Here is a 20008-nt window from a genome sequence, read left to right as displayed (position 1 = left end):
CTAAGTATGCTGGTTGAACTTGTAAGTGATATACTCGATCTAGCTGACTTCCTGAGTGTTGATGCTGAGGATCAAAGTGCATTACTTGGTCACCAGAAAGATGGTTTATAGAAGACAGTTCATCAGAAAACTCTACCAATGTAGTATGCTTGAATGAAATGTAGTTTTTATGACAAGATCAAGACTTGATGCAGTTTTTAAAGAATGGAACCCTTATCAAATGCCGGTTGGAGTATTGGAAGATCAGCGAAAGATCGTCAATTCAGCCTTGCGAGGAAATTGCACAACAACCAACTGGATACGCGTACTTTGAGGGGGAAATACTATATGAAAAGCTTCAAGGGTTTGGTATGAAGATTCAAGTGAAGATACTACTTACCTGGATCACCGGTCAAGGAGGAATTTGTTAACACCGTGAAGATGACATCAACAAATACTTGACTGAAGATCGATTGCAGTTGCATTTTCAGCAACGGACATATTAGAATTATTTTATGTTGATTATGTAATAGTTAGTGAAACGGTCAAACGAACGTGTATTGACCCCCTCGTCTCAAGTGGTCAGACAAGACGGTTATTTGTTTGACCATGTGTGTGTGCAAGACAAGTGGGTGTGGCTATAAATACCAACCCCTTGTTCATTTGCAAATAGAGAGAGAGAGAGTTCTCAGAGAGTTTGAGACGAGGTTTTAGTGTTTGGGGAAGAGATCACCACTTAGTCTCTCCCCGGATGTATACTCCTTTGGTATTGTTCGGTTAGCTTATAATCGGGCCGCTTTGTAATGTTATACTACTGGATTAATACAAAGAAGTTGTTTGTTTGTCTCTAATCTCTCCCATCTTGAACATAATCACTCACTAATCACGTTTTCGGTCCGAAATCACGAACCTACAACTTAATTTAGTGTCTATGAACCCTAATTTAGATGTGTTTTCGGATGAATTGTAACATATTAAACTTGTTCGTTTGTGTTCACTAATGTTAAATTGTGTTTGTTTATATTTGTTCAATTACGTTTGTTTGTGTTCGTTTATGTTTGTTCAATCATGTTAATTTATGTTTATTCAGATATGTTCCGTTAAGGGGTTTTTTTTTTTTTTTTTTTTTTTTTTTTTTTTTTTTTATGTTCGTTTGTGTTCTTTTATGTTCGTTTAGGCTTTAAATGAACGAACATGCCCGATTTCTTAATGAACGAACACAAACAAAAACTTGTGTTCGGTTATATGTTCGTGTTCGTGTTCGGCTAAAGTTAAATGAATGAACACGAACATGCCTATGTTTGTGTTTGTGTTCGTTCGGTTCATTTACGGGCCTACACACAAGGAAACTCTAGTGCCATAACATTTTACAAAACCCTATCTTATATAAAAATGTCAGTACTGTATTAAATTATAATTGTTTGATTGTTCATGTAGAGCGTGATTAGTTAACTAGGAAACGTTTTAAAAGAAATCGTGACTGAATCAAATCACTGAAAACTAAACTTTAAAAAAAGAAACACATGACAAAATGTCTGAATACCAAAATCCGTATCTGAAATAAATACTTAAAAAAAACGATTTGATGATATTGTTGGTTATATTCATCATTTTTAAACACCCTTACAAACACGCCTCAGATCCGATTTTGCCGGAAACTTCTCTATATAAGTGGCTTTCGGGAGCCAACTTAGAGCACAACTTAACCAAAGACAATGGCTTCTCTTAGCTTGTCTGCTGTTCCCACCACCCCTTTGTCCTCTCGCTCTTCGCCCTTATTTTCCAAAACCTCCACACATCGCTTCAATGTCTCATGCAACTCTTCTGCAGATGAAAACCCTAAACTCATACTTCCAAAAAGTACATCACTTAATGTAGACCGGAGAAACATGCTCCTTGGTCTAGGAGGTCTATACGGTGCCGCCAGCTTGACCAATATCGGGTCCGCCTCAGCATTCCCCGTCACTGCTCCAGACAATATTGCAGACTGCGTTGCTGCCACTGATGGCGTACGGGACCCCGACAAGGCTATAAGAGGCACTGCGTGTTGCCCTCCAAAGTTATCAGACTCAATCCCACCAGATTACGTCTTGCCTAACTTCCCCCAACTTCGTATTCGACCCCCGGCACAGCGGGTCGATGATGACTACATAGTAAAGTATCGAGCCGCAATTGCGGCCATGCGGGCTCTTCCTGATGAAGATCCACACAGCTGGAAACAACAAGGTAAGATCCACTGCGCGTACTGCAACGGGGGGTACAGTCTGGAAATGAATGGTCTTCCGGATGTAAAACTCCAGATCCACAACTCCTCGCTCTTCTATCCTTTCCACCGGTGGTACCTCTATTTCTACGAGAGGATCTTGGGCAAGTTGATTGGTGATGATACTTTTGCTTTGCCGTACTGGAACTGGGACAATCCCACCGGAATGATGCTTCCTGCCATGCTAGCCCCGGTGTTTGACGATAGAGGTAACCCGAACCAGTTATTGAACCCCTTGTTTGATCCTTTCCGGGAGGTGAAGCACCTCCCTCCCGCCATCGTCGATCTCCAGTACAGGGGCACAGAGAGTGGGCTTGACTGTATAGACCAGATAAATACTAATCTGTCCACAATGTACAGTCAGATGATCAACCAAACTACCGATACCTTCTTCGGGACTAATCCCGGTGATGATGGTAAAGGTACTCCTGGGAGCATAGAGAACGGTGCTCACACATCGGTGCACATATGGACGGGCAACTCTAAGATGCCAAACCGTGAGGACATGGGAAACTTTTACTCAGCCGGGTATGACCCGGCTTTTTACGTCCATCATGCGAATGTGGATCGCATGTGGCATGTCTGGAAGGGCTTGAACCCTTTGACAAACAAAGATCCAATTGATGATGACTGGTTGAATGCGTCATACGTGTTTTACGATGAGAACAGACAGCTTGTACGTGTCTACAACAGAGACGCTGTAGACGTTACTAAGATGGGTTACGATTTCGAACCTTCAAGAACCCCATGGATCAATAATCGCCCGGTTGCCCGAGTTAAGGCGTCCAACGTTGCAGCTCAGTCAGTCGGAGTTGTGAAGAAGGTGGAGGAAATGGAGTTTCCTGTGAAGTTGGACCAGACAGTGAAGGTTCTAGTGAAGAGGCCATCTACAAAGAGGAGCGAGGATGACAAGAAGAAAGCCAACGAAATATTGTTTTTGAACGGAATCAAATACAACGGTCAGCAGTTTTTCAAGTTTGATGTGTTGGTGGATGACGTCGATGATGGCATCGAGACCACTGCGGCTTCAAGCGAGTTTGCGGGTACTTTTGCGCAGGTGCCACATGGCCTCGGAGGGGAGAAGATGTTCATGACAACTGGGAGGGCGTTTGTGATCAATGAGCTTTTGGAGGATATTGAAGCTGAAGACGACGAGTATGTTTTGGTTACTTTGGTGCCGAGGGCAGGGGCGGATGATGCAACCGTTTCTGAGATCAAGATTCAGCTGGTTCCCACCGAGTAAAATTCCTTGATACAACAACTGCATTTTCAATCTTCATTTTCATGCATGGTTACGTAGCTTTTTTCTGTATGGGTCTGGTGTACGTGTGCATGTCACGAGAATTTTTAAAGTTCCTGTGACTTAATAATAATAATAATAATTTCGTTTCAACTTTGAAGTTGAGGAAGTAAGCACTAAGCATGCTTGAATGTCATATGCTTGCTTAATTAACTTTGGATTTGATTAATAAACTTATGTTAATTTCCTTTCTAATTGTTTATCTCATCATGTTTTCTTCACTTTGATCATTTTAGCTTCTCCAAAAAAAAAAAAAAAAAAAAAAAAAAAAAAAACTTATACATGAAAAGTGAATATGTTTTTGTGATCACAAATACACCTTACTTAAATTTCATGTACTTACAAAAAGTTTTAAAATTCGACTTATGGGACAGTTCAGAAAATATAAAAATAGAAACATAAAAAATATTTAAATATCTTTTAGTATGGATTAATGGTTTAGGATTAAATACAAAGTCCAGTAAAAATAAGAAGTCGTACAAAGAGTATCAAACAGACTACGGTTGACCTCATTCAAGCGTCATTAAAACCGTCTCATCGAACTATATATGATATGAGATTTTAGGTTTTCATTTTGAATTTATAGAATGACTAAAAAAAATAACGCAACTTTAATTATATAATGACTTAAAAAAAATTTCCATACTATAAATTGGTAACATTGTAATGCTTTATAATGTTGTAACCCATGCATAGGGAGATTTTCAAAAAAAATGATTTTTCTCTTCAAACCCAAAGGTTTTCATCTTTTGTATTTTATCCCCGGTGAATTTTTTTTTTACTTTTGACCCAAAGCTTTTCATTTTTTTTTTCCAATTTAACCCCATCATTTTTTTATTTTCAACTTTGGTCATCATACTTTTTATCTTTCGCAAGTTTTTAGTTTTACATTTCTTTTAAATTTTGCGAGTTTTTTTAACGACAAGTTTCTTTTATTCCTATTGTCTGTGAGACTTGAATAAAAGACCTTTCCCTCCCAAGGTGTTTAAAAGCTTTGCCTTTCTCTTTGCCAACGGGGTTCAACGTCTTTTTCGTCTATTTTTCCCATTTGATAGGCCCGTCGAAACGCGTCTATTTTCCCCGTTTGACATGTATGTAGCAAGGTGCGGGTCCTATATCGACTTAGTTATTTTTTATACATTTTTATGTTACGGTCTGATTTCTTCGCATTAACACGCCGCAACGAGCGTGCGTGGGTCAATGATTTTACGTCTACTTTTCGTTCGGTGTTATTTTTCTTTTTATATATTTTATTTTTACGAGTTTTTTCCGATGTTGGTGGTCGCTGGTAATGGTGTGGCATTTGTGCTATTTGGCACGGTTTTATGAACGTTATTAACATATTAAGATTTTTACTAATAATATGTTTCGAGTTTACTCCTATACTTTACTTAAAAAACTAATTATTTACGTGTATATTTTATGTACGTGTCAGTATAAATTTGATTTGTTCTATGTTTTGACATAAACTTTTTTAGGAAACAAGCGAACTCAAATATAATACACTGTCTTTTAAAAAAACCATTTTACGTGCATATTTTATGTACGTTTCTTATAAATTAGAGTTAGTCTATGATTCGACATAAATTTTTTGGGAAATGAGTCAGATTAAATATAATATGTTTTCATGCTTATTTTATGGATTTTTCGTAAATTTTGTTTCGAATAGAGTGGAGCCAAATTGTGGTTTCCTTTTATTCTTTTTTTTTCAAAAACTCTAATTCATTTTAATTACACGTGTCAGTTTTTTATTTTATACCCGTTACGTTTTCTATGTACGAGCCAAGTCACATATAATGTGTTATGATTGTACGGTATAAACTCGATTTACTTTATGTTCTGATCCAGTCACAATGCTTATATAGGTTACATTGAGTTCAATTGCGTACGTCGTCGAAACACGCATTTTCATATGATTAACGCATCGCTTAACGTTTGGAATATCCATTCGATATTTATGATGTACCCGCGCCGCAACGCGCACGGGTCTTATTGCTAGTAACAAATCTAACATTCTTTTCAAAAAAAAGAAAATACACATTAGATACGTGGAAAATGGGGGCTTGTTGGACGATACACTTGTGAGTTAGTTGCCACTGATCTCGTGCTAACAAATGAGTAATTGATTTATATTTGAAAGAGTAAAATGTCCGGATAGTCCCTGTGGTTTGGTGAAATTTCATCTTTAGTCCCCAATTTTTCTAAATTACATGTATGCTCCCTATGGTTTGACGACTTGTTACTCGGATAGTCCCTAACTTGGATGGAGATTAGTTTTTGGTGTTAAATAGATGTGAAATTACATAAATACCCCTACTATAAAAAATAAAGTTTAAAACACTCAAGTAGGTTCCATCATTAATAAAACCCTACATAAACCCCTTTCTCCCACCTCTATCTCTCTCTAGAAAACCTCCATTGCAGCACCTTCAAAACACTAAACACACTCTCATCCTCCATCATTTTCACACAATGATCCCTCACACGTACTCAACCGACGCTTAATCCAAATCCGCCAACTTCGCTGTCACAATCGCAGTCGCATCAACACTGGAGGAAATCGCCACTATGTGCGCCGCAGTGATTGTTTCTAAACAAACACTTGCCTGAAAAGTCCCGATGGTTCTTCTCCATCACGTTTCCAACCCTAATTTGCAGGTTATTCGGTATTGAGAACAAAAGCCTAAAAAATCTAACGGTGACAGCTGGATTGACGTTTTAGCGTCAGTTGACGATGTGAAGGTTTCTAGTAAAGTTTTTGAGCTTTTAAATCCATCTAGTGGTTTAATTTTGTAACACCCCAAACACGGGTTTGGTGATTTAAACCTGGTTAATAAAAAGGAACGGGTAAAAGTACCATTAGTGATTTAGTGGTAAAGGTGAAACCGTAAACAAAATAAATGGGAACAAATTAACCTATTGGTAACATGAATATAAGTAACAAGATAAGAGTTTCATTCTCATTTATTATCAAACGAAAGTTGAGGGACCAAAACCGTTAAAAAGGAAACAAGAGTTTAATAAATAAAATTAAAACACCACACACACATAGTGTGTGTGTGTGTGTGTGTCGATGTCCAGGAGCAAGAAAGAACAAGGGTTCAAACCCTAGTTCATGAAGAAGCTTTAAATTGGAGCTCAAGCTTATGCTTGAACATGAATTAGTGATCACCTACACAAGGGGATCATGAAGTATGTTTTAAAACCTAGATTGGTGACCTTGTATGAAGTGGGTTATGTTTAATCCGTGAAATTGGTTGAAATTAGAATGAATACTTGTTAATGCTATTATGTTGAAGTTGAATCATGGTTAAATTTTAGTTATTTGGATGAATTAGAATGAAGCCCATTGCACGAGTGTGATGAGGATGATCATGATGAAATTGTAGATGTTATATTGTGATTTTGTGATGTACAAGGTATTATATGATAGATTTTGATAGACAGACTTGATGTGAAATTGATGATTATGGGGTCTTGTTTGAATGTGGTGGTTCATGAGTTGAAGTTGGGAAAAACATGCCCAACACACTTGTACATTATGCTTAGAAAGTGGTATGCACACCAAGTGTTCGATAAAATGCTTAGGTGAAAATGATAAGTGAAATTTGTATGCTAGCAATAGGTAATTATATGTAGAATGTGATAATGATGTAATAGATAATAGGTTTGCAAAAGGAATGTGTTTTAGATGGATTACAAGTGGGAAATTAGTAGGGGTGTTCAAAATCATCCGAATCCGAATCCGAATCCGATTTATCCGATTATCCGAATCCGAATTATCCGAAAATTCGGATATCCGAATTTTCGGATATCCGAAAGTCGGATAATCCGAATTTTCGGATTCGGATTCGGATAGTTATTTCAGAAAGTTTCGGATAATTCGGATATCCGATATCCGATTCTTTTTAAATGCCCCTAGTATATAATACCACTATAGAAAAAAAACCTAACCCTAATCTCTTTCTTTTCTATCAGCCGCTCTCTCACATCTCAGCCTCTCACCCCACGGATGAAATAACATCCAGATCTGTGAGACAAGATCTGAAAATCGAAGATCCAGTAATCCAAAATCGAAGATCCAAGGTATGTCTGTTTCATACGAATCGAATTTCATAGATTATATATCATTTGTTTTCCAATTTCATCGATTATATATCATTTGTTTTCCAATTTCATCGATTAGTTTTATCTTCCACATCGATTATACGAGTTGTTTTCCAAAATCGTATTATTTGTTTCCAGTTTATGTCTTTCTAATTGTTGTTGGAAGCAAGTTGTATCTTATCCTCTTTTTAAAGAGCCATATGTTTTCTACTGAGCTATCTAATGGACCTGATGCAATGGGCCCATTTAGATCTGTTTATTCATCCTTCATGTTCAAGGATCATAATATTTTAGAGGATATCCTTATACAAACGAAAGCTGTATTAGTGATGAAGGCTAAGCACCAATTTAAAACAGTATATTGGTCCTAGAGTTGATATGAGCATTGAGAATCAGTCCATTACAAAATTATTAAATGATAAATTGTTCGATATTATGTTGGCTGTTCAATGTAAATATATATTATGTTGACTAAGCTCATTTATGTTTTTGCTCAACAGGTTTGATATGGTGCTTTGAAAGTTGGAAGGATGGATTGGAACCTGAAGCAGTGAACTAGAAGATTATGTTTTTATTTCCACTTTTAAGACAATGTTTTGCTTTATTTTGGACATGTTTTGTGATTTAGAACAATGGATTGTGTTGGGTTTTTTTTTTTTTTTGAACATCGGATCTTTAATCTTTTATTTGCTGTTTGGTTTGTCGAAACTTTTATTTTGAAATTTATTTTTTTAGAGTTTCGGATATCCGTTTCATTATCCGAATCCGTATCCGAAATTTCGGATATCCGAAAGTCGGATATCCGAAATTTCGGATACGGATTCGGATAGTGAAATCTACTATCCGAAATGTTCGGATATCCGACTTTCGAATATCCGAAATTTCGGATATCCGGTTTTGAACACCCCTAGAAATTAGCGTGATAAGGTGATACGGTAAGATACATGCATTAGAAAGTTGTACTACATGCTTTGAGGGTGTGATGCACACCGTATGTGGGATTAGGTGTTTGATCATAACTAGTAAATAATCATGTACTAAATATTAAGCGTGTGAACTCACTAGCGAGTAAAGAAGGTAGAGTTATGTAAATGGGTTAACTTTGAATGTGTTGGTCAATTTGTAGGATCATGAAGAATTAGCATATTTAGGATTTACTATGTGATAATATGTGGATATAACTAGGTGATCGCGCGGTATGTGCATCACCACATGAGTATGAAATGCATACGATGTTATTACTATGGTCTACCTTATTAAGAAAATCAATTTGAAGGTATACATGTAAGTTAGATCGCTGACTTTTGAAAGTCAACAGTGTATGAATGTAATGGATGGACTTTTGGACACAAATGTAAGAGCAGAGAATTAGCGTGTGTAGTAGATGATTTATGTGCTATGTGTGATGGTAATCGAGTTGCATGAGGTTTGAATGAGGTAACTATTGGTATATGTCTTAAGTATGCGAAAATGTGACTAATGAAAGTCAAATAATGTGTAAATGAAAAGAAATGAATGTTTGTAAGTATGGTATATGCTAACTTTGATACGAACGTGATGACATGTAAGGAAGGAATCGTATCAAATGACTCAAATATGGAGGGCTAATGCGACGAGATGAGCAAGGAAGTAAGCTCTAATACGCACGCTTAAGGTAAGTGACTTCCGACTCACTTATTAGTATGTGTAGGGAGTTATTTAATGCTTTCGAATGTGGGGAGTTCTTATATGATTAAGTAATAAATGGAATTACTAAGGTAGGAATGATTGTTGGGGCTGAAAGTAGCGAGTTACGTCGGAAATAAAATGGTGAATCAAACGGGTCGAATAATGGCATGAAGGATCTATAAGTCTTTATCTTATAATTCAGCTTTTGATGTGAGTTAGGATGGTAAACGGATCCGTAATTAAATTACGGACGCGTAGAAACAAGAATTACACAAAACGGATGTCTAGATCAAAAGTTAGAATTCATAGCTAGGTACCATATGCAGCAGCAAAGGAAAACATTCTGTCGAAATAGGGTTGTTGCGCTACACGACAGCAACTCAGCTTCACTGTCGCGCAATGCGACAACTGTCGCGCCCCGCGAGCGCCCGGGGTAGGGACCGTCACGCCCCGCGAGAGCCAGTGAGCTGGCGAAACTTGTTTTCTGTTCGTTTCAGCACCCGGACTCGATTATAAACGCTTATATATTGCGAATGTTTATCTTATTTCATGGTTTATGATGTTGGTTTTGTTTATAAATGAATGTTATGGTTCTCCGGATAGTATAAGTATGGATTTACCCTCGTGTTAATGAAGAAAATCTATAAGTAAATGTATCTAGAAACCAGTATGTACGTAGGTCGATATGTATAATGCCTATATTATGTAAAGTTACAATTTTGACATGTTAGCATATGTGTATATTAATAAAAGTAGTAAGCAAGAGCTCGTAATCGTATATGTACGAATATAGGTATGTAAGATTGTATGTTCGCATGAAGTAACGTATGTATGTACGAAGGTGGGTTGCTATGAATAAACGTAGGAATGGTTTCAATACTTTGAGTATTGACAATTACTAATGATGTTTCTCGAGTATGAAATGAGAATGCAGGTACACCCTTAAGGACCTTGTGAAGGTTTAAGGAATTGGAATGCATGATTGCACATGGAATGCCGATCTGAAAAGATGAGCATGAGAAGAAGGAATACAGAGTGGTTATTTGATTGCGTATGTTTAATTTAAGAATAATGTCACCAAATCTTAATGATGCGTATGTATGTGGTGAATGTAGGTTGCGTGGATTTAACATCATTATGAAGAATAGAAGGATTGAAGATCGAGTCAAGAACAAGGATTGTACGGAAAGAGTGGTCACTCAACTAGAGCTTTTATATATTTCAATTGATGTAAAGAAAAAAAAAATAATAATAAAGAATGAATGTTGTAAATCTATTTAGAAAAGTGTTAATTATTCTAGTAACAAACCTTCAACTATGTTACAGGGGTAATAATGAAAGAAATTTTTTTGGGCTCATGTTTTCGTAGCGTTGTTTTTAAGTTATTAAGTGTTAGGGCGTTTCAAATTTTGGATTAGGTATGGTAAGGATTGGTGAATGGGAGTTTTGTTGTCAACTAGTTTCTAGGCAACGATTAAGGTTTGAATTATTTAATTCTACACAGAGTAGTAGTTTCTCTAGGTTATGCATAATTAGGCATGTTGAACATGGATATGTTGGAAGTGATTTCAGTGTTGCTGCCTTGAATTCGGTTGGTTGGGTCTTGAGGGGGTTTGATTTAATGAAGGTGGTTGAAGGTGGTGGTTACGGTGTAGGGGGTGGAGATATGGTTGTTGGAGGTGGTGTTTTAGGGTATGAAGAAGAGAGGTGGGGGTGCGAGTGGGGCCCATAAGGTATAATTTGTTTTTATTATTTAGATGAGGTTTTATTAATGGTTTTAAACTTTATTTTTTATAGTAAGGGTATTTATGTAATTTCACATCCATTTAACACCAAAAACTAACCTCCATCCAAGTTAGGGACTATCCGAGTAACAAGTTGTCAAACCACAAGGAGCATACATGTAATTTTGAAAGTTGGGGACTAAAGCTAAAATTTCACCAAACCACAGGAACTATCCGACCATTTTACTCTATTTGAAACTTAAAAACTTGTTTGTATAGACATGTCTATATCTTCATTATCTAACGCTTACGTCTAAAACTTGAATAACAGAACTTCACCACTACAAAATTGAGTACTTGTCACTAGAATGGCACATTTGATTTGAACTTTTAGTATTTCTAGTTCTGTAATACATTTTTTTTATTGTTGTTTTGTGGTTGAGAAAATGTCTGAATAATCCCTGTGATTTGTTCTATTTTCACCTATAGTTCCTACACTTCTAAAATTACAGCTATAGTCCCCAACTTTTGCACATTTGTTCTTGGCTAGTCCCTAGCATAGACGGAGGTTAGTTTTTGGTGTTAAGTGAGTATAAAATGACCTAAATACCCTTGATATAAAACAAGATGAATTAAAACTCAAGTGGGCCCCACCCCTGCCCCCACTGTATCTTCTTCATAATATCTCCCCAGTCAATCCCTCACCCCACACACCGTCTAAACCACCTTCCACCACCGTTCAACCCACCTCTACCGGCCACCACCATCCACCACCACGCCGACGCCCCCTGTCTTCTCCACACACCACCGCCGGAGAAAACCCAATTATTCAACTCCTAATAAAAAACCACACATGGTTGTCGTATAACATTTCTTTGCCGATCAAACGGCCGGTGGTTGAAGATGGATCTATTTCTTTTTAACAAAAAACCACACATGGTTGTCGTATGACATATCTTTCCCATTTTTTAACAAAACCCACTCATGAAACTCGATCTATTTCGCCGTTTCCATTGCTTGCTGGAAAATGGATTGCAGGAGAATAGATCTATTTTGCAAGATGGTCAGGACTTATATTGCTAGAAAACGGACCCCCAATGTTTCTATTTTGCTAGAAATCGTCTTGGGATGTTCGACAGAATGTATGGCAGTGGTTAGTACTAACCTAAGGGGTCGTTCAAAAGATATGTGAGTAGAGAGGGTTTGGTTCGTGATTTTGGTGGTGTGTTATGGGGTGTCGGAAAGTTATTACAGACCTAGGACAAAGGGTGGGATGAATAGAATGAGTGGTGGTTGTTATTTCATTTGTTCACAGATTTGTACGCTTGGTAGTGACGAGGTGATGGTGAAATATCAACAGTGGTGGTTTGAACTTGATGGAATGTTATGGTTGTTGTGGTGGTGGTATGATTGTGGTGGTTTGGAGTTGTTGTGGACAAAGAAAGAGAAAGAGGAAGAGAGAAAGGGGAGAGGGGGTGGGTAGGAAAAGGTAGGGCTCACTTTTTTAAATATTATAATCGATTTACTACTTTAATTATTTTCAACAACTACAAACCCAAGTGTCGACGCTGACACGGGAATAGGTGTGCCCCTTTATTGGGCTAAATGGGCGGCAAACAAATAGTTCCAGGCACTGCCTGGTACTCCCATATTGGCCTAACAAATATACGATTTTATCCCGCTTTAAAATTACGATTTTGCCATTAGTTTAAAATTATGTTATTGCCCCCACTTAAAAATAAATTTACGCTTTCGCTCCCAGCTAAATATTTCAATTTTGCCCTCGGTTAAAAATTACGATTTTGCCTCGTTTCAATTTACAGTTTTGCCATTAGTTTTTTTTCCTTAAAATTATGATTTTCCCATCAGTTCAAAATTATGTTTTTACCCCCACTTAAAAATAAATTTAGGTTTTTGCTCCCAGCTAAAAATTCCAATTTTGCCCTCAGTTCAAAATTACGATTTTGCCCCGTATAAATTCACAATTTTGCCATTAGTTTTATTTTCACAGACAAGTTACGATTTTTCCCTCAACTTAAATTTACATTTTCCCCATCGTTTTTCTTTGTTTTCCTGGTGAAACTACAATTTTACCCCCGGTGTAAAATTACAGTCGTGCCGACAGCTTCCTGGCACTCCCCCGTTGGTCCATTTAATTTACGATTTATCCCCGACTTAAAATTATGATTTCGCCCCCAGTTAAAATTTACGTTTTCCCAATTGTTTTAGTTTTTTTTAGCAAAAGTAGAAAACATTTTTTTAATTGGTTGACTCGACTTAATTTTTTCCCGTGTCAAGGAGCCGCCTAACACTCGCTCATTAGTCCTGAAAAATTACAGTTTTGCCCCGATCCGAAAAATATCGTTTTACATTTTTTTTCCTAGCAAAATTATAGTAGTGTTTTGTTTGATTGATTGAGAATTATTCGGCCATCGCCCCGCAACGCGGGCAGGGCATCAACTAGTTTTTATTAATAGTAAGGGCAATTTCGTCATTTTACAAGCACTTAAAACTAAGAAAAATAAGGACATCTATGCTAGGGACTATTTGAGAATAATATGCAAAAGTTGGGACTATAGCTGTAATTTTAAAAGGTTAAGGAGTATAGGTGGAATCTGAGCACATGGACTATCCGAGCATTTTTCTCTTTGTGTTTTAAAACACTTCAAAAAGGCCACTGGTGTTGGAAATTCTAATAATTTATGGATGTTTTGTCACACCCCAACTGATAGCGGAAACATCGGAGTGAGATGAACGAGATTGCTCGAGACTTCATAACACTAAATATGACGAGTATTAAATAAATAATTTTATTTTATTGCTATTATCAAGTACACTATTTGAAATAGAAATACAACAAGTTTGAAATAAACAAGTTACAATAAGCATCGAACGAATAAACTAATAAACACGAATTAAAGTTTGGTGCGCTTCTAGGCATCCTACTATATTCTGTGCATCATCATCATCATCATCATCAAAAGCCTGCAATACATTTTAAAGTATGGTTCAATACAAAAGTATTGGCGAGTATACATGTTTTGAGTACTAGCATATATGTATAAGAGTTTGAACAATCCACATAGAAAAAATAGTTAACGAGATTAATGTAAACATGGCATGCAATTTAACAAGTCAACCCTCTGATTACCACAAGTTAAAAGACTTAACATGACCTCAAGAATACGGGCGGTGCGTTACTCCTATAGCGCTATGCATGTTAAGGGGAGGCTCGTACAAAGTTAATGACAAGTAAATCACACAAAAGAATCATCCAAGTATACAAATCAAGTATCACGTATTTAAGCATGTATGATTGAAATGTTTGTGTCTGTGATTTAAGCATAAAGTATAATTTCGTGTGTTTAAATGTTGTAACGTATTGCACCCAAAAGTGTAAAAGGAGAAAGGAGTCAGGTATACTCACAATCTTGCAAAAGCTTTCTGATTATCCGTGGATTGACGATTTGTTGCGATTGGGGAAATGAAGGTGTATGGTCGCTTGGGGCTTATGGAGTGGTTGGAGTTGGAATTTTAATATACATAAGTATATAGTATGAAAGTATGTTTAAAAAACAGAATATATTTAATATATATATATATATATATATATATATATATATATATATATCATGTCAAGGTACTTGTCATGACACTGAGTTTCCTGTGATTGTTCGGGTCCACGTTTGCCTGACATAATCAGTAGCAAGGAACGCGAAAATAGGATAATCGGAAACCGAAACACAAACTATTCAGATGAATGAACAGTTCGGACGACAGGGGCCTTTCACGCGAAAGGGATCACTCTTTCGTGAGACAGGGACTGTTTGAACCGAACTTCGTCTCCGAACATTTTAACTATTAATCAGTTATGTTTGTGAGTCCAGTTAAGTTATAGATATATTATAACAGTAAAAAATGTCAAAGAGTTCATAGAAGTCATGCATGGAGGTATTTACCTCGTTATAGTTCACCAAAGCACAAGTTAGTTAACAAATTTAGCTAACTAGTTGGCCATGAATAATAGAAATGGAAATAACAGAATTTATGTAGCCAAATAACCGAACAAGGACAACCCAGGTGTGCCAACTCAACATAGAAAGAGTGAACTAAGTGTTGGAGGCTGGACGGGGTTAACTTGTTCTAGATCTAGCATGTGTATCTTGATAAGGAAAAACTAAATTTAAGTAGAAACAATTCAGAAAGTTTTAACCACTTCTATCGTATTTTGTTTTGCTACGTGTGCAGGTAGATGCAGCATTAATTGCCACTGGAAGAGCTCCATTTACAAAAGGTCTAGGGTTGGAAAATGTATGCTACGAAGTATTAAAGAATTAAACATGAAAATAATACTATAACATGTATGAATCTAAGGGTATAATGGATTTTCTCCATATAAATTGAGACTCAACATGGCTTTGTTCCTGTTGATGAGCATATGCGAGTAGTCGATGCAAAGGGAAATACGGTTTATTGCTAATGATTTATGAGCTTATATTACGAGAATATTATTATTTATCAGTGTTTAAGACTTTGAGAATGAATTCTGGTTATTATTTGTTAGGTTCCTCACTTATATTGCATTGGTCATGCACATGGGAAGTCGATGCTTGCTCATGCTGCAAGTGCACAGGGAATATCAGGTAAGTTACGATACATGTTTATTTTCTTTTTTTTTCTTTATTAGTATGCTAAATCAACCTTAATGTATCTTTTGAAATAGTTGTTGAACAACTCAGTGGAAAAGATCATGTTCTTAACCATTTGAGTGTCCCAACAGCTTGCTTCACCCATCCTGAAATCAGTATGGTGGGATTGACCGAGGTAAAAGTCTTGATTTTAGTCACCTGCCTATATGATTGTGAAAATATATTTTTTTAAAAATATACAACACACTGTGAGGGGGGTTAACTGGGTTGAGCAACGGGTCAATATGGGTAATTCGGTTACGGGTTGGGTATTGTTTTTTAAATTCATATTCGGTTTGGGACAATGCCAGATTTTGTTATCACTGAATGGTGCAGACTCAAGCAAAGGAGAAAGCCAAGAAAGAAGAGTTCAAGATAAGTGTTGCAAAGACGAGTTTCAAGGCGAACACAAAAGCATTGGCCGAGAATGAAGGGGAGGGTCTTGCCAAGGTCTCTTCCCTCAACTTCTTCTTTATTAATTAATTAATTAATTAATAAGAATACTGTTATGTTGGGTCACAATGGATTTATTTTTTGTATATTTGCTTCAATTGCTCATCCGGTGGCCATTTGGCAGTCAAATAGAGAATTTTGATGGGCTTTTGGTTTTATATGATGCAGTTGATATATAGGCATGATACCAGTGAGATTCTTGGAGTACATATATTGGGGATGCATGGTGCTGATCTTATCCATGAAGCATCAAATGCCATTGCATTAGGAACTCGTGTTCAGGCACATTTTCATCCCTCATTCAATTATGAAAACATAAACTTGAACCTTGAATATAATTGGTAGTCATAATTTGAATTATATAAGTCAATGAATAGAAACAAACACTAAATATACTTTTGCAGGACATTAAGTTTGCAGTTCATGCATATCCCACCCTATCAGAAGTCCTTGACGAGCTTTTTAAAGCAACACATGTCAATGTAGATGAACCCAAGCCAGTAGCAGTGTAAGTGAGGTGGTTTGATCAGTTATATGTATTCGGATTATGTTTGATGATGGTGTGTACATCTTATTGCAAAATTTTACAATTATAAGACGATGTGTTTTACGGATACTGCACATAAAGGGTGGCAAGTAAATATCGCCAAAACTGACCCATCTGTTTTTTTTGTTTTGCTCTGCGTGAATCTATTTATGAACAATGGATTGATTTTGATTATTTCAACGGGCATCGTCTTACAGGTCGCCATGATAAGTGAACTGTATTTTTATTCGGTTGTTCAGGTTGCCGGGGTTCCTGCGAGGTTACCCCTCTTAAAGAAGACTTAGGAGAGGTGACTGGATAATCACCACGTGCGCATTCAGGGCGGTCTTGGCGGTGGAGATTTTCAACTTCAAACCCTGGCCGATGTTTTAGGTGATGTCAGCCGGGGTTCTTGCGAGGTTTCAGCCTTTCACCTACCTGATGATGATGGAGGCTTGCTACCTGGTATGGCAACTCTGGTTGCAACCGTAGTGCTACTGAGCGGGTTCAACGACGATGATGATCTTTTCTAGATCTGAGTCGATTTATGTTGGTGATTTTGTTTTTTTGGTTTTTCTTTTTGAGATTGATTAAACGATTGTGTTAATGGTGTTGGCCATGTGGTTTCTCGTTGTTGTTTCGGCTGTGATGTTGGTGGTTGTGCTGTTAATAGTAGTAATGAAAAGACAGGCTTTTTTATGTTCATGGTGAAAAGTACAGACCGTATGTTTGTCGATTTATTTGGGATTTGAAGCGTTATTCGGCGATGATGGTGGCTTGCTACTTGGCGTGGCAACTCTGTTTGCAGCCGTAGCGGCACTGATCCATGTTTTCTTAGTACCGACGATAATGAAGTGTCATTCTGAGCCTTTTTTGCTTTGTGACAACTAGCGCTGGTTGGTTGTGATTATTGGTGTTTTACTAAGCCGTATTTTAGGGTTTGAATATTGGTGTTTAACTGGTTGGTTTTGATTACCGGCTAAAAAGAGGTATCTATTATTACACATGTGGCAATTTTCAACGTAAAACCCTGGCCGACGATAGCTGTTGTGGCCCTTGGTAGGTTGTCCTTTGGATTTCTCTTTTTCCAGGATTACTAGCTATCACCATTACCTGTGGGGAAGACACTCATGAACTATATATAGAAGCAGCCTCTGTTCTTTCAGAAGCTCTCAAAATTGAGTCTCAAGCAAAGAAGATAAAATCAGTAAGCCCTTTACCAGTTTTATGTTTATTTTTATAATATATATTTTTGACTTATGACTTATCGTTACTGATTAAAAACTTCTTTAGTAGATATTGGATAGTTTAGTTGTTATCACTTTTGTTTCTGGGGGGGGGGGGCGGACAAGTTAGATGAGACCAAAAGATGTATGCAAAGTATACGGGTTTTCATGCACTCTAGAACAGATGGTTAGGCATGTTTGAGATGGTTAATCGAACCTCGACATTAGTTTGATAATTAGATTAGGGTGTACCTATTGGCACACCAATGTGCCCATTGGCACACCAAACCCTAGTAAAATCACGGTTTACCTACGCTGCGTATAGGTCTATACGCAACGTATAGGGTTTAACCGTATACGCTATGTATAGACCTATATGCAGCGTAGGTAAACCATGGATCTCAGTGCCTAATCACTAATCATTGCACAGAAAACAAGGTTTATATACACTGCGTATAGCTCTCTACAGAGCGTATATAAACCATCTGAAAATTTGGGGTCATTTTGGTAGGTTTGAAGCATTAGATTTTTACAAGGTTTATATACGCTGCGTATAGAGCTATACGCAACGTATATAACCTTTCAGAATTTTCTTTCATCATTCAGCCTATTTGTGGTTAAATTCTCATCCGGTTACAACGTTAACTCGCTTAAAATATATAACGAGTTAAAAATCTATAATGTTTTTTTATTATTTAGTCGACATCGTCGTTAATTTATTTAGTCGATGTAACGCTCCGAATTTTCCGTGCTTTCTTATTTTAGCAAGTCATGTTGTACTTTCCTTATTTAGACGCTTGTACTCTGTTTGTAATCTACTTTCGTTCCGCTTGTAATTCGAGACTATTGATCATAATGAAAACGAAACTATTTTGTGTATTCATATTATGTGCAAATGTTAATCGATTTCTCGTTTAAACGAAATATTATTCAAGGATTCTTGATTCTATATTTATCGACACTTGATACTCGTTAAACTAGCTGAAACTATTAAAATGATGAGATTCGGATCCTAAATCTCGAAACTCGAAAGCTTTCTGAAACGAATAAACGTTTAAAGACTTTTATTCGTTAAAAATATGGTCATTATTCAAATTTAAACTAATTAAATTAATTAAATTAATTAATCTTGTTATTTGAAAGTTTATTTTTATTAATAAACTAGTTAATCCCGTTAGATATTAAAGTTAGTAAACTAACTTAGTTAGTTTAAACTAAAATGTTAGTTTCTTTTATTATAACTTGGTTATCGAATAGTTCAGGGGTGAGTTATACGATTTTTGAAAGTGTAAAAGTTGCAGGGACTGATTGTGTAATATTTGAAAGTTTAATAAAAAAAAAGAATAAAAAGAATGCAGACCACGGGACTTGAACCCGGCTCTGCACCCTCACACACTCGCGCATCAACCAACTGAACGGTGGCTCCATATTGTTTAAACCTGGCACCATTAGTTCCTCAAACACTCGCCTAAACGCGCTGAAACGTGATCATACCCATTTCAGCTTGATTTTTTTAGCGCGAATTTGAGTTTGTTTTGAGTTTTAAACCAATTTTTAGCATTTAATACACAACCACAACCTACCCTAACCTTCTCCTATAAATACCAAGCCATTCCCAAGCTTAAATCATTTTGCAAACTCATCCAAATCACTATCAAATCATCTAAAACGCAGCTGAGTTTCCAGATTCGAGCAGATTGCTACCTCTTCACTAAAGTGAGCATAACTTCTTCGTTTCTTATCCGTTTTGCCTCATTCTTTTTCCTATGTGCTTGGATTGACCTTAGCTTCCATTCTATGGGGTTTTCACAGTAACTAAGTACCTGGAACGTCGCCAAAAAGGCTCCAAAGTTCACTGTTCACTTCTGATTTCATCTAATCTTTACTAAACTTGTTCAACTTGAGTCTAACTCATCTCAAACCTATGTTGGTTAGGCTTAAAAATAAGGTTGAGACATTCAAAATCAGTGGTTAAACCTCATTTACATTCTGTTTTGCTTAGGGTTTTTCAACCCACAAGTGAAGTTCAAGCTTAAAGCTTGATGTATATGTGATTGAGGATTAACTTGGGTTG

The 20008-nt window shown here is 36.8% G+C and overlaps 2 protein-coding genes and 1 long non-coding RNA gene across 3 annotated transcripts; 2 read left to right on the top strand and 1 right to left on the bottom strand.

The window, feature by feature from the left end:
• The first annotated feature begins 1692 nt into the window (after positions 1-1692).
• Positions 1693-3653, top strand: LOC110890448 (polyphenol oxidase I, chloroplastic). Its single transcript, XM_022138057.2, has one exon. The coding sequence runs from the start codon at positions 1695-1697 to the stop codon at positions 3483-3485; it is 1791 nt and encodes a 596-aa protein (XP_021993749.1). The 5' UTR covers positions 1693-1694; the 3' UTR covers positions 3486-3653.
• A 10184-nt stretch (positions 3654-13837) lies between these two features.
• Positions 13838-14598, bottom strand: LOC110892094. The gene is made up of 2 exons (XR_002565827.1): positions 14469-14598; positions 13838-14026 (listed from the first exon to the last, which is right to left on the bottom strand). It is a non-coding gene; the product is annotated as an uncharacterized LOC110892094 (long non-coding RNA).
• A 659-nt stretch (positions 14599-15257) lies between these two features.
• On the top strand, positions 15258-17413 carry LOC110890447 (dihydrolipoyl dehydrogenase 2, chloroplastic). Its single transcript, XM_022138056.1, has 7 exons — positions 15258-15352; positions 15606-15684; positions 15765-15865; positions 16066-16179; positions 16351-16464; positions 16587-16690; positions 16969-17413. Exons 2-7 carry the CDS (start codon positions 15648-15650, stop codon positions 17000-17002), a joined length of 504 nt encoding a protein of 167 aa, XP_021993748.1. The 5' UTR covers positions 15258-15352; positions 15606-15647; the 3' UTR covers positions 17003-17413.
• Positions 17414-20008: the final 2595 nt, after the last annotated feature.

This window comes from Helianthus annuus, chromosome 3, assembly GCF_002127325.2.
Source record: "Helianthus annuus cultivar XRQ/B chromosome 3, HanXRQr2.0-SUNRISE, whole genome shotgun sequence".
Classification (NCBI taxonomy): domain Eukaryota; kingdom Viridiplantae; phylum Streptophyta; class Magnoliopsida; order Asterales; family Asteraceae; genus Helianthus; species Helianthus annuus.
The sequence above is the reverse complement of the archived record's forward strand: the minus strand, read 5'-3'. Positions and strand labels throughout refer to the sequence as shown.

Excerpts from the sequence above, each read along its gene's own strand:
- LOC110890447 (XM_022138056.1), top strand. The coding sequence starts at position 15,648 with ATGCTTGCTCATGCTGCAAGTGCACAGGGAATATCAG. Across the intron at positions 15,685-15,764 it reads AAGTGCACAGGGAATATCAG|TTGTTGAACAACTCAGTGGA; the intron begins GTAAGTTACGAT and ends CTTTTGAAATAG. Across the intron at positions 16,691-16,968 it reads GAACCCAAGCCAGTAGCAGT|GTTGCCGGGGTTCCTGCGAG; the intron begins GTAAGTGAGGTG and ends TCGGTTGTTCAG.
- LOC110890448 (XM_022138057.2), top strand. The coding sequence starts at position 1,695 with ATGGCTTCTCTTAGCTTGTCTGCTGTTCCCACCACCCCTTTGTCCTCT.